This window comes from Pyrgilauda ruficollis, unplaced genomic scaffold, assembly GCF_017590135.1.
Source record: "Pyrgilauda ruficollis isolate IOZ18807 unplaced genomic scaffold, ASM1759013v1 scaffold71, whole genome shotgun sequence".
In the NCBI taxonomy this organism is placed as follows: domain Eukaryota; kingdom Metazoa; phylum Chordata; class Aves; order Passeriformes; family Passeridae; genus Pyrgilauda; species Pyrgilauda ruficollis.
In genome coordinates, this window is record NW_024528933.1 from 1,492,659 (window position 1) to 1,506,505 (window position 13,847).

Here is a 13,847-nt window from a genome sequence, read left to right on the forward strand (position 1 = left end):
TAATTTAACAATATCAACATTAATTACAAATAGAACATTAGATAAACCTAGAAAATGCTCAGTCTGAACCAATATATAAGCAAAACATATTCTGCAGAATCAGGTATGAACAGTCACAGTAACTTCGGGTTTTCTATTCACTATTGCATCTGGTTACAGCAGAGACCATAAGGTTATAAGTTCATAATTTCTGATCTTTACAGTCCTCTCAACAGCCCCCATACTTGAGCAAAAGCCTTGGACCAAACCCTATAACCACAAGTAAATATAAATAGTTATATAATTCTAAGAAGAAAGATAGTTCAGTTTTGTAAGTAATGCTTTGCATTTAGGAAGCACACGATGCTACAGAGGACTCACATTCTCTAGCTCATTTACCTATAAAATACCTAAAAAATTGTTCCTACAAGAACATGCTGTACATTACTATAGGTTCTGAGCCTTTTACTGTGTCCAACAAGGAGGAAAGTGCCTCCACTATCTTTCTAAGACTCTGCTCAAAGATTAACAAGGGTTATCTCACATCCATCTCCAGAAGGTTAAACATGCTTGACTCAGCAATTTCTTTTGATTCATCAAATTTCTCCAGAGCTTGACGAAGTTCCTCATCAGGGAGCTTGCCCTGTCTTTTTTTCTTGTAATCAAAATCCAGGCGTCGACCCTCCATTTTCTTCAGGTGATGCTAAAAAACCAAAAAACAGGAATGCAAGCAGACAATAAAGGACCTTCCCCAACTTTCCTGATATTGCACTGTAAGCAGGTAGTCCATGCAGACTTGGAAACATATGCTGTTTGTTACCTACTAACTCTTTCCCAGAGGAGAGAAGTATGAAATAATGAAATACCTGAGTTTACGTACCATTTAAGAAGCAATGATCTAAATGACAGACCAAGACTAATAAAAGGCCATGCAGAATGGACAAGTTCAACTGCCATCTCTATAAAAGATACACAGGTTTCTTGCTTTTTAACTCTGATGAGAATTACCTGAACACTATGTTTTTTCCCTAGATGTTCAGGAGAAAATACTTTCAAAGCACAACTTATTTCATTTTTGTCTGTGTAACAAAGCAACACAGGATTTAATTTTATCATTTCTACCAGACCACTAAATTATTTTAATGCTATCTTATACTGAAGATTTCCTAGACTGTTACCTGAGTAACATTCATGTTCATCTGTTTAGCAGCTGCCACGTTCAACTGGCCAGAAGTTAATGCTACCAGCATGACCATGATTACTTGAGGTGTTTACTTTCCCTCAGAAGAGTCAATTTATCATGCAATACAATATTTACAATTACCCATTTTCTAAATTATATCAAACAGTCCAAGACATCTTTCATCCACATACATTTAACAGTATGAAAGCCTTACTGAGCTGAGAAGAGCAGCTACTTATGCAGATAAGCGTTTGCCATACACTAGAAGATGGAATGTAGACATCAGTACATCTATTTTGTGAAATGAGCTTTCAAATGGCAAGGTCAGAGTACTGTGCTCTTGCCTACATAAGACTAAAAATTTTTCCATCAAAAAAATGTTCAGATTCTTATCTTTCCCTTTCTAAAGCATCATCAAGAGATACAGAATTGAGAGCAAAATTCAAGCCAAAAGAGACAAAAATCAGGTCATTTTCAAACCTGAATGCCCCATTTAGTTACACAACTAACAAAAATTCTAAACATATAGACAGTCCACACATTTGGCATTATTAAAATGCTGCATTGAGGGCAATACCTGTATTTCTCTCAGATCTTTGTCATGGAGATTCTGAAGTGGGTCAATGAAGTTTTGCTTCACTTCCATGTCTAAAGAGTCCTTGACTTCAGAAAGCTCCTTCATAGCTTCTCCCACATCAACAAGTGCTGGTCCTGAAAGAAAAGATTCAGTCAAAATAAGTTCATTTTGAATCACTGTAGAATGAAACTGAGTCATAGAAACTTCATGGCAACTTCAGTTAGTATTTCATTTTAGGTCTCAAATTTAGGAAAGAAACAGAGGATGATGCACTATGTGAAAGAGCAACATAGATTTTACAGTCCTGCAATCAGCAGAGTTCATGCCTTGTAATACAGCTGAATTTGTGGTTTTAAGATGTGTCAAGAAAGGCTCCTCCACATCCCTTGTTGTCTGTTCACTCCTCACTCTGTTGAAATAAATATGCTAGAACATAATTGTATTTACTTGGTAGTATCATCACCACACTGCATTAAAAAGTAGTTTAATTCAAGTCTAGGTCTCCCCATTTCCATCAGTAAGACTACTGACAGTACCAAATGTAAAAATTCTTAACAATTTCAGAGATTGTTTTTTGTAATGAAATGTGTTTTTGATAAGACTTCATAATACTACTACACTTAAGAGGTCTACTACACAGACTACTCAGGTGTAGGTGTATGAAGTTCATGAATTTCAATAACCCTAACTGCCTTTTGAAATTTCCTCCAAGATTAATTTGAGGGCCACAAAAATTACCACAAAAATTATCACAAAAATGTTTTACTTCTGCTCCATAAAAACAAAAACAAGAAGCTTAAACATACCTCCCGGTTTGAGGTATAGGTTAGGGATAAAAAAATCCCAAAACCACTTTTAAAGAATACAAAGGGTATGAAAACCAAAATATGTGAGAAATCAGAAGCTTTGTCTCCCAAGCAGCAGATGCCAGCAACACACTGCAAAATGAGAGAGACTTCCAGATTTGAACAAAGAATGACAAATAGCCATAATAGCTGCTATTAGTTAAGAATGTGAAAATAATTGTTGTATCTGTTCTGCTGCATGGTAGTGCAGTTATCACAGAATATAAAGCAAGTTGCAGAAACTAGATTATATTGGTTCTTCATTTTCCTTTTAAAAATTTCTTTGAAATTTAATAAATGAGAGGCAACCAATTTAAAAAGTCAGTAGTATCTAGCACAAATCAAATTACATCTGTCAAGCTTACTAGTGAATTACATAGAACAAGTAAGAAAGTACTTTTTCCATTCCATATGTCTTTATGTCAGGAAAATTTTATGATGGTTCAAATAGAGAATAGGATTTCCACAGTCCCATCTGAGGGTCCTCTGTGTTGTCATGTAAAAATGGCCACAAAGAAGTCCACACAAACAAGACAGAAAGACAAAGTATGCTGCTGTGAAGGTCATCTTTTTATAATCAGAATTCTACTGCTGAACGTAGTTTTAAGAGTCAATTTAACATCTGTAACTCAGACAGCTGTAAACTCATTTGGAATTAACAGATAAGACAGGAGTGTTCATTAGTGCCTTAAAATGTGGAATTTGGTCAGAAAAAAAGGCCAAAGCCTATTACAAATCTATAAGTTTTTATTCCTTGCCTGCAATGACGACAGTAACAGATGGTTTAGGGATTCTGAGGACAAAAGCTTTGTTATATATATGCATAGACAATAATACAATTTCTGTACGTGTACATTTTTCAATTCAACACAGCCACAGTTAAGTACCACAATTACTGACGGAGAGCTAAAGCCTATGGGTCAAAATGGAAATAATTTGACTTCCATTTATACAAAAAGTTTCTCTAGTCAAAATCTTCAAAAGATACTCTAAAAAGGCTGAGACCAACCTTAAAGGAAAAGTCAGATGAAGCAGAATTCTAACGCTTTTTGCAGAGAACCAGAACTCTAATGCTTCTTGCAGATGTTTTTTCTCCATAAGAGCGCAACCCTTTAACAATGAAAGCCCTATGAAATTTTCCTACTGTTTTGCATTATAATGGAAAGTGAATAAAACAAGTTACCAAAGTTGCAATCTTCACCAAGCTCTCGGCCAAATTTCAGCATCGCATCTGCCAGCAAGGCTTCTGCCTGAGGATAGCCTGGTCCCTTTTCCTGGCCTCGAATTTTTGACATAGTGTTGATCATGCTGAGTTTAGCTCTGGAAGCTGAAGAAGACAAGTGACAGAGGTTACAAGCATGCAATCATTTGCTTACACAGCCATAAATCCATTCTTGAGTTTAAATTTAGTGGAGCAACTTAAAACATATTTTAAATACACTATGTAAGTTTAAGACTAAGCCCTGTTTTTCATCAATTCTTTCTAGAGCAAAGGAATGAAATACTGTTGGTCAATACTGTTTTTATTTTGCTGGCAGACTAGAGAGGAGTCTCTGTCTTGAACTTCTAAGACAAAGCTTCCCTTGAAATTACTTGAACAGAAGTAAGCCCAGGAACACACCCAAGATAGCATGTTTGACATGTGACAGAGAAGAAAATCTTTAAGATATCTCCAAATTAATCTTAATCTTAAAATGCCTAGGTACCAGATGGATACCAGATTGAACCAGCCTTACTCTCAAGGAAAAGTCCAGACTAGGCACATTGAAGATTAAACTATGGTACCTCCCATTTTTTAAATGTTTGCAAGTTTTTCAGTTGTAGAACATTAAGGAAAGCCTATGTCCCCAAACATGATGTGCAGCAACCTTTGAAACACTTTTTGGTTTTATGCGGATTTAGGGAAACTCCTACTTCAATAAGGTTTTCAACTGTACTTCAGCTTGCATTTTGTTTCAGACACACACCTGAAGAACAAATATTAAAAGACACAACACAAATATTGTAATCGATGGAAACAAAGACAGCAAATATAAAAGAACTAATTTGTTTGCTGCTGTGCCTTAGTGAATTTTTGCAACTACAGCATGTGGATGGCCTGTAGAGACTGAATTAGTTAATGCCACTTGACTTCAAATTTTTCCAGCTAAATCCTACTGCCAGCAATGCAGACTCAGAGCATGTTTGTTATCTACATTACTGTGTGTGCTAGTGGAGGGCAGCTATGAATTCTCTCTTCCCCCTTGCAAAAGCCTGATTTCGTAAGGTGCTCTTAAAATTAGTTTTCCTGTCGACAAAACATTAGTAGTTCACACTGTTGTGTGCTGATTTCATTGGTCAAAACTCAGCCTCACACAAGTTACTTCAGCAAAATGAAATATTACCAGGCTGGAGTCAACAAATGTTTTACACATATTTACTGTTAAAAGTGCCTATCAAGAGACAGATCTTGTTGTGGAGTATGTTTCACTTTTCAGCCTTTGTATCTGTTCACACAGATACAGTCATGGAAACACACATGGGAAAATCAGGCAAGTCTCACAGTACTTATTTTGCCTGAAAACCAGCTGTGCAAGGGCAACGTATTTTTAACATTTAGTAATTATGGGGTTCTATTTTTTCAGTTTTCCCACTATGCTGGAGTGCCATCAGATTATGTTTTTCAATATCTTAATTTCTTCATGCCTTCTGCTTCTACCCACTACAAAACTACAGTCAGCAGACTTGCTGACTGTTCAGTACAAGAAACTGCATTTTAATGAAGTTAAATGTCATTGAAATGACGGTGGCAATAAGAAAATACAGAAGCACAAAAGAAAACAAGGTACAAACAAAATTAGTCAGGGGAGTGGAGGCAGCAAGCTGAATTAAATCAGAAGCAAATGGAGCATTTTCAGAAATTAAAGAAAGAAATATAAGAGGGACTATGAAAAATGAAGTGGCTACATTTTGGACAGCAAAGTAAGAGTAGAAAGCAAAAGTTAGACAATGATGCATACTTCTTTAATTGATGTTTCAAAACACCATGGACTCAGGTGAACTGTAGTATCACAGTACTATGTTATCCAAGTGTTTTCCAGGCACACATTATTTATCAAGGAATGTGTGCTACATCTCAACTCCTCTTCTTCCTACCAAACCCAGTTAAACTTTTAATTTACTTTAAAATACTGCTGTTAAGGAGTTTGTTTCCTGTTTGTGGCTTGTTTTGCTGTTTTTTGGTTTTTTTAAATTTTTTAAATTAAATTCCCTCCCTTTTCTCAATGTAATATTCCTAATTTTTATGAAAATGGAAAAGCAAATGGGAAATACTAGCAAATGGCATTTTTTGGTGATCCATGTTAAAAGTAATACAGCTGTAGGGAGAATTTTAAAAGAGAAAAATTTTTATTTTATTGAAAAAATAAATTACAATTCGTCTCATTATAGGGAGCCCTTCTGCACCTGACATAACACAATCTAAGATCAGGTGAGTGCTGAAAAAGTTTAGTGCTCCTATCCTTCTACCTGTGGAATGAACAACATGATCTCATTATACAGAGACAAAAGTGAATCTTCCCCCACCTATTACGATGTTAATTTTTTGATTCTACATGCAAGTGCCACAAACAGACGAAAGGATATGTAGCTAGACTACGCAAACTGTTCATTCATGCAGCACTGCAAATTTAAAGCTGCCTAAAGTGCCTGAAATCAGACCCGTAGCTACCTGCAGAAATTTTGCTGTCTGGTTTTACCATGAGCCTGTTTCACAACTCACAGCAACCATAACCACTCAGATGTGTCAAGAAGGCAGTCAGAGAAGCACTAAACAGCCAAAGCTTATTACTCAGTCTACACCATGTTGCTTAACAGCAGTTTGACAGCAGTTAACAATTTTATCACTATCCCTATGTTTGCCAATCCTGCTGCTTTTCCTGCAGAGTACATTACGATGAGCAATGAAGCTTTGACTCAAGTCATAAACAGAATTTCATCTGCTGACATAGAAACTGTTCGGGTCATCATTACTTTCTATCTAGTAGTTCTTGAACTTTTAAATACTATTCCTCTTTTTTTTTTTTTTTTTTTTCACTCCACTGTCAGCATTATCAAAATATTATTTTCTCTTCTGTGGTCTCCCATCAAAAAATAAGCAATTAATCTGTAGCAGCAAAGACCCTTCAGCATACCACATTGGAGTTGAAACATTTCACAGCAGTTCATATTTATTTCTAGCTATTAGAAATAAAATTTCTCAGGGTAAATGTGTGAATTTGGTCTGTATTTCCATGAAACTCTAAGAAACTTATGGTAGACAGAAGGCTTAATTTTACCTTCAGGGAAGTGGTCCCAGAACCAGCCTGAGAGAGTTTGAAAAGTTTTTTGTACAACACTTTCAGGCATATGGTATGATTCTTGGGGATGGTGCTGTTCAGGGCCAGGACTCAATAATCCTTGAGGGTCCCTTCCTACTCTGCATATTCTGTGATTCTGTGATTTATACAAGCTAACTCCATTGACCTTAACAGTGATGCTGGCATTGACTTACGCTAGTATCAAAACATTGTGTTTCTAGATCACTACAGAAATCTCTGTAATATTCAATGTAATGGTTTACTGTTTATTGCAGGTTCAGATTGCCCCGTGCCAAGAGAAACCTTTGGCAAAAGAGGAACAGGTAGTTCTCCATCAGCCCTATCAAACCTGTTCTTTCATCTCCCCGTGGAAAAGACTCATTGGTTTCTATTCTGAGGGTTCAATTTAGACACGTCTGATAACACTTGATTTTCTGCCTTTTCTCTAGTATGACATCACCAGCTCTTTCACACCATCTCTTTTCTGTAACAAGGATGGGAAATTGTCAGAGGACCAGAGGAAAAGTGGTATCTCTTCTAGTGCCATGAAGGAAGTTGCTTTGGAACTTTGCTTTTCCATGGTCTGCAAGGACTGCCTCGTCCTTTTCCTTCACATGGCAAATGACTGGGAAGGCAAAGGAAAGAGCTGCCTCATGCAGACACACCCTCCACACCTCCCCTGATCCCCAGGTGTGGGCTGATGGTGGGGCCCTGCCCTGCTGCCCTGGGCAGCCACAGCCGTCACCAGCTCCAGGGGCGGCCCCATGCTCACAGTGCTGACACGCCGGCTCCTGCAAGTAAGCGCACCTGGTTCGTGGGCATGTGCTGCCCGCTCACATAACGAAAGAAGACTCAGAAAGGAAACAAAGCCTTCCAAAGCCAGTCTCCATTCACCGTGACAGCCTAACGCAGAGGACTGTACTCATCTCCGTTGTTTACTTTACCATGACTTTGCCAATTTTGTGTCAACCGTAATTGCACCAGTGAGGATGAGATCTGTCAGACTTTATATACTGGTAAGAAAAAGTGTTTCCAAGAAGTACTGCAAAACTGTAAAACTGTGAAATTAGGTTACCTGGATTTGGCTGAAGATACTCTATTGTCTTTGCCATTATTTCCATAACTGCCCTGCTGGTAACATCCACTTTCTAGAGGACAGAGGGTTAAACAAAAAGAAAAATGGAAGTTAGCCAAATGGAAGAAGTTTTTTTCTCTCATTTTTTTCTTATACTTTTTTTTAACTCTTCTTATAATTTTATTTTTATGTGCTTCAGAACAGCCCTGGTACCAGAATGGTGGTAATATCTGGAAAACTACTAAAGTATGAGTCCACCATTTCAGTTTATAGCAAGTCTATTCTCAAGTAAGGCCATTAGTACAGATCACCCCAGAATGGGTTAGGAATTAGACACACAGTACAGTGTTATTGAAAAATTTGATGCATTTGATTATTGTACAGGGATAATTCTTTATATCACCATGAGAATCGTCCACAATAGGGAAGAATTTTTGACAGAACAGTCACAGACAGCTTTTTGGAGAACTGTCTATCTTTGATCCCCTAATAACTGGCAAAATGAGAGGCAAGCAGAAGTCACTCAAAACCAACCATTAACAATAAAATGTGCTATTTACCTCTTCCAGAACAACATCTGATAAAACTGGGATAAGAAAGACTAGATATCACTCAGTTCCCAGTTTCAAGAAACATATCAGCATGAATGCACTGACCATTTATTTATCCCTGGCCGTTTCCCATATTTAGAATTTAAAAAAAAAAAAAAAAAAAAAAAAAAAAAAAAAAAAAAAAAAAAAAAAAAAAAAAACATTTTTTCTGAATAGCATTACTTTCTTCTACTTTCTTTTGTTGTAAGAAATCTTTCTTTCTTAGGAAGCAGTCCCTGTCCACATCCTAGACCAAATGTAGCAAATTATGCAACTATTCTTACTCTCAGAATCAGGTCTCAGAGAAAAAATGCTGCTTTGGCAGATTGGGGGATACCCATAATGTCCTGTACCCTGTATTTATGAGGATGTGTTGCATTTCTCTGCAGGGTAGCTTGTGTCCCACAGAGTGAACTCCTTTATCATAATGGCAAGTTCCTATTTTAAAAAAGAACACCTGAGATAGGTTGGTTGCATTGTGCTGTCATCATGTCCTTCCTGTTTCCTGTTGCCATTGCCATCTGTCAGGTCTTGCTCTATCCTTTACACAGAGAAGCAGGAGAGGTCTGCCAGACTTGGGTGAGTAAGTAGCTGAACTGCCTGGCAGGCAACACAGAAAAGGCTAGGAGGATGCAGATGATAGTGGGGGCGAGGAAACAGAAAGCCAGGGATGTGCAGAAGGATTACGTCCACTACCTGCAGAAAAGCTGGCAGTGGACACAGGGCCAGGTGGGGAGTGTGGAGGCAACTGATGGATTTACTCCATTCCATCTGCAGCATTCAGTGCTCCTGTCTCCTGGGCTGCCAACCCATCCCACCCACAAGCATGATGTGGGACCCACAACAGGCTGTTGCAGTGTCCTGTTTTTCACTCTAAACTTTATCCCAGTTTTCTGAACCCTTGTTAATAGTTTCCAGTAGGAATGCGTATACTGGTTGCCCACTTAAAGAGAAACTGAGAGGGAGAAACCAGCTCAGTGCTTTCTTTGTAAGAAGTACATACACTTTATTTTTCATCCAAGTCTTTTCCCCCACTTCATTATACAAATGTACAGATAAATAGCTTATTTTTCACTTAATCAGAGTTATATATCAGATACGTACCTTACAAATCTCCTAGCACAAGCTTTTATTACAAGATTTGATAGTACCTTTGAAAACTGAAGACTGAAAAAACGCTGCCCCTACTGATCCTTTCAGGCGAAATACTATCACTGCCACACAGAGCTGTGGCTTTTTTTTTTTTTCCTCTCCACTGAGACACTCAGTGCTATCACTGCCAGCCTTGCCAAACAGCCTGTTGGAGGGTTAGCCCCATCTACCTGAAGCACATTGCCAGTGGAGGCTGCCTAACAGGACCTCTGAAGCTGTGAATGAATACCCCAGTGCCACTGTCATGCCTAGAGCCTTGATCCTCAAGGAACCAAGAACTATCAGCACCCTTCCCCACTGAAACAGCTGTCTTGTAGACTGACTCAGTTTTCAGAGATCCTCTACAATGGTTTAAATGCAGCTAATTTGTAGATGACTTCAGCCCCAATCTATGAATGAAGCATTTGCATTATAGAGTGCCATATATTACATATCCCTTGGTTAGAAAACAAAAAGAAATAGAAAACTGAAAACACAGTCCTGCTGAATAAAAGCTAAGTGTTCAAAATTCTCTGAGTGATTCGGGGACCAAAACCTTTGAAATTCCTGTCCTAGAAAGAAAAAATGCATGGTAATAATGAATATATGCTGTATTTAGACTTACCCTTTCCATTTCTTTGAAATCATCATCTAGTTTTGTTCCTTCTGCACCTCCTACTTTTTCACTCACTTTCTGCAATTAAAAAGAGAACAATGGATTCAGCAACAACTGAAAAAAATCTATCTACAACATTTCTTTTTAGAAATGCTTTTTTTTTTCCTGTTGAGTCAGTACAACAGTAAAACTTATTACTCCTTCTGAAAAATTTATTTCAAACACACTCTGAAGTTTAACATTCAGAAATAACATATTACTGCTTAAGCCTCAGAGATCCAGTTTTGACCAAGGATAGAAGCCACACCTAAGCACAAAGCAATAAGAAGCTCTCAAGGCGTGGCTCTAGCCATCCAGAAGGCAAGAGGCACCCATGCCTGAAAACTTTCAGATATTGACTCAACCCCCAGTAGATCATCAGTAAAAATCAAAAGTTTATATATAAACTTGACAGTCAGAGAGACAGATAGAGAGATTGATTTAAAAAAACCCTATATTCACACCATGAAAGAGCTTGAGTATTATGTAAGTTATACACAAAATACCTAATTCACTTATCTAGATTGAAAGAAATAAACGGAACTCTGTTAGTATGACTTTAGGAAATACTCTGGGTTTTTTATAAAATATTCAGTTTGAAAACTAATTGGAAAATTGAATTGTGCTACTATTTAAGCTCCCTGATACAATGTAATACATTAAAATATATTTCCCTTTACATTAATATTGACGATAACAGACTTGAACAGTAATTGCTAATACAGCACCATTCAAAATAGATTTTAACAATTGCATTGTCAGTCATACAGTGTTCTACTGCTATAATCCCTCAACTAAATCAGGTGCATATGATCCAGTGAATTAATCTTTCACTGGGATGGTGTTTGTCATAAGAAATTAATCCCCATATAAGTTATTAATTACTGATTTCAGTGAAGTGATTCCAGTATAAACAAGAAGAAAGAAAATAAAAATTTCACTTTTCCCCTCTTGGTTTTAACTACTGTGGTAAGTCCTCTATACTATTTTTTTTAGTATAAAGAGGAGGAATACCCACAGTCACTCACATGCAATTAGTAAAATCCAGACATCTGTATGATTTTAAATTCACTTCAGTTCAGTACAACAAAGCTGCAAGTGCATCGTGGCCAAGCACTTACTAATGCAGGCTGTAATTATCTGTGCACTAGGAAATAGCTATTGGCTCTGTTTGTTTTCTGTCAGCATCTCACAAATTAGTAGCCAAAATGGTGCATTAATGAAACAACACTACTATGACAAAAACAAAGAACTGTATTTCCCAGTATTTCCTGTACAAAAGAGATTTGCAAAACCAAGCAGATAGTCTCTTATCAATAATCTGAATATGAATGCATTTGTGTGGTCTGTATTACCAAACTTGTGCTCTACAGAGGTAAGTGAAGTGCCACAAAAGAATCAAAACAGTACGTTAGGAGTAGTGGGCAAGCAACAGTTTCAGTGTTTTAAAAGTTTTTATTAATTACTTTCATGAATGAATCTTCTGCAAATGGATATCCTACTATAGATAATATGGCTAAATCTGCACAGAAACTTCCTACCATAAAGATTTCACATCCCTGAAAATAACAGGATGCTAATATGCTAGCACTTAAATATTTAAAATAGATTTTTCAATATCTGTAGTTCAAGGTTACAAAGTACTCAAAATGAATTAATATCCCAGCCCTTTTTGGCTGTAGCTCTACATTTCATCATTTTGAAATATTTTCATGGTTGATGAGGATTTGCAAAGACATGTCTTTTCACCCCCACAGATGCCCTAAATGTCCTAATTCACATCTATAAACCATAGCAATTGCTCCTTTCTTTCGCATTCATCACTACTCTAGCTGAGGAATGTATGACACTCTTAAAAGCACAGCCCAGCAGTCTTCTGGAGTGGTCACTGCATAGTCAAAAAAGCAGGTCACCGGCTCTTCTAAACTTGCTTTCAGTTTTTGCTTACCTTGTCAATATTAGGCTCACAGTTACCATCCAGAGTCACTCATTTAAGGTGGCTAAAAATACTATGTGCTAAGCAGAAAATTAATTTGTAAAGCTCTGTGACAAGTACTGTTACAAACCGGTAAGTCAAAGGAGAGAGAGAGATGAGCTGTTAAGTCTTCAGCCCTTCTGGGGCTGGGAGTCTCTTCTCTCAGGATAGTTACACCACATGCCCTCCAGGAACTGTGCTCAACTCCAATACCCAGACAAACCTCTGGTTTGGAGAAGCACTGACAGACCACAGGAAAAAAACAGCTGAACCAAAATCCCACTTAAAAATTTAAGTACTGTTTGGTTTTGATATTTTTTTTTTCCTTGAAGACCACAGTCACTCAAACAGTCAGAGATGAGAACTCAAATTAAGAATTCAGATTTAAGGATAAAATAAAATTAAACCTTCAACAGTTCTTGCCCCTTGGGTCAGAAGGGGGTAATTGCTCAAAAGAGGGTACCACACCCCCTTTTCAAGGCCAAAATCAAAAGTAGTCAGGTGGGACCTTTGAGCCTGAGAAAGGCATTTGCAATAGGGCCCACATCTATGCCCTGTAGTAGTATTGACTAAATTTAGAGATATTTTTCAGCCTGTTTATATTCATACTCCAAATCAACGGTTAAAGCATTTCACTCTGGCTACCACTCCATCAGCATCTAAGATTGTCCAATCTGATTATCATAGGTAACAGCTTCCATCAGCTCAGGATCTGCTCTTGTGCTAAAGATTTAAGAAGCTCTCAGGAACGTCATCAGCTAACAGCTACAGCTACCCAGAAACTGAAAGTCTCCCTGGCCACATCATTTTAAGGCATCAACATTTTGGTTCTTGCTTTACATCAGAGCTAAAATTGTGCTTTTTAAAGGAATGAGGGGATATCCTGAAAACATGTTTATGAATCAAGAATATACAGACTTACTCTACCCCTAATAATGTCATGTTTTACTGTTGGTATCTTCATACTTTATTTGACTGAAAACCAGTGCTAAATATAGTCCCTTGGAGTAAATTACAATTTTATAATAATCCTATTTCCACCCAGGCAGAATATGAATTTGGCATCTAATGGTCAGAATGGTTTCAGTAGGAACAAAAAAACTGGCATGACTCTTACACTTTTTCCTTTTTTTTTTTTTTTTTTTTTTTTTTTTTTTTTTTTTTTTTTTTTTTTTTTTCGGGAATTTATTTAAAAAAAAAGAGGGGCGTGAGGCCGCTGTGCCGGCAGCGCCGCTGGCAGGGAGCTGTGCCGCTGGCGCCGTGACGGGCTCTGTGTTCACAGGGATCGCCGGGCGGCACCTGAGGGGGCAGCAGCAAGAGCTGCAGCTGATCTGCAATGGTGAGAGACGGCAGAGGGGGCTGGTGCGGGGAGCTGCCAGCCCTGCCCCAGCTGTGGAGGGCTCTGCTCCCGTGGGCAGAGTGCACGGGCATTTCAGGGCCACGTGCAGCATTCGTGGCCAGCAGCTTCGGCCTGATCCCCTTGGTCATGGCTCCCTCCTG

The 13,847-nt window shown here is 37.9% G+C and overlaps 1 protein-coding gene across 1 annotated transcript in view; it reads right to left on the reverse strand.

The window, feature by feature from the left end:
• Positions 1-13,847, reverse strand: part of SH3GL2 (SH3 domain containing GRB2 like 2, endophilin A1) — an 88,642-nt gene that overhangs the window by 8,281 nt on the left and 66,514 nt on the right. The window contains exons 2-6 of the mRNA XM_041485528.1: positions 10,343-10,411; positions 7,997-8,069; positions 3,768-3,911; positions 1,740-1,873; positions 524-682 (exon numbers count right to left, since the gene is read on the reverse strand). Of these exons, the coding sequence (XP_041341462.1) occupies positions 524-682; positions 1,740-1,873; positions 3,768-3,911; positions 7,997-8,069; positions 10,343-10,411 (579 nt within the window). The remainder of the gene's footprint in view (positions 1-523; positions 683-1,739; positions 1,874-3,767; positions 3,912-7,996; positions 8,070-10,342; positions 10,412-13,847) is intronic.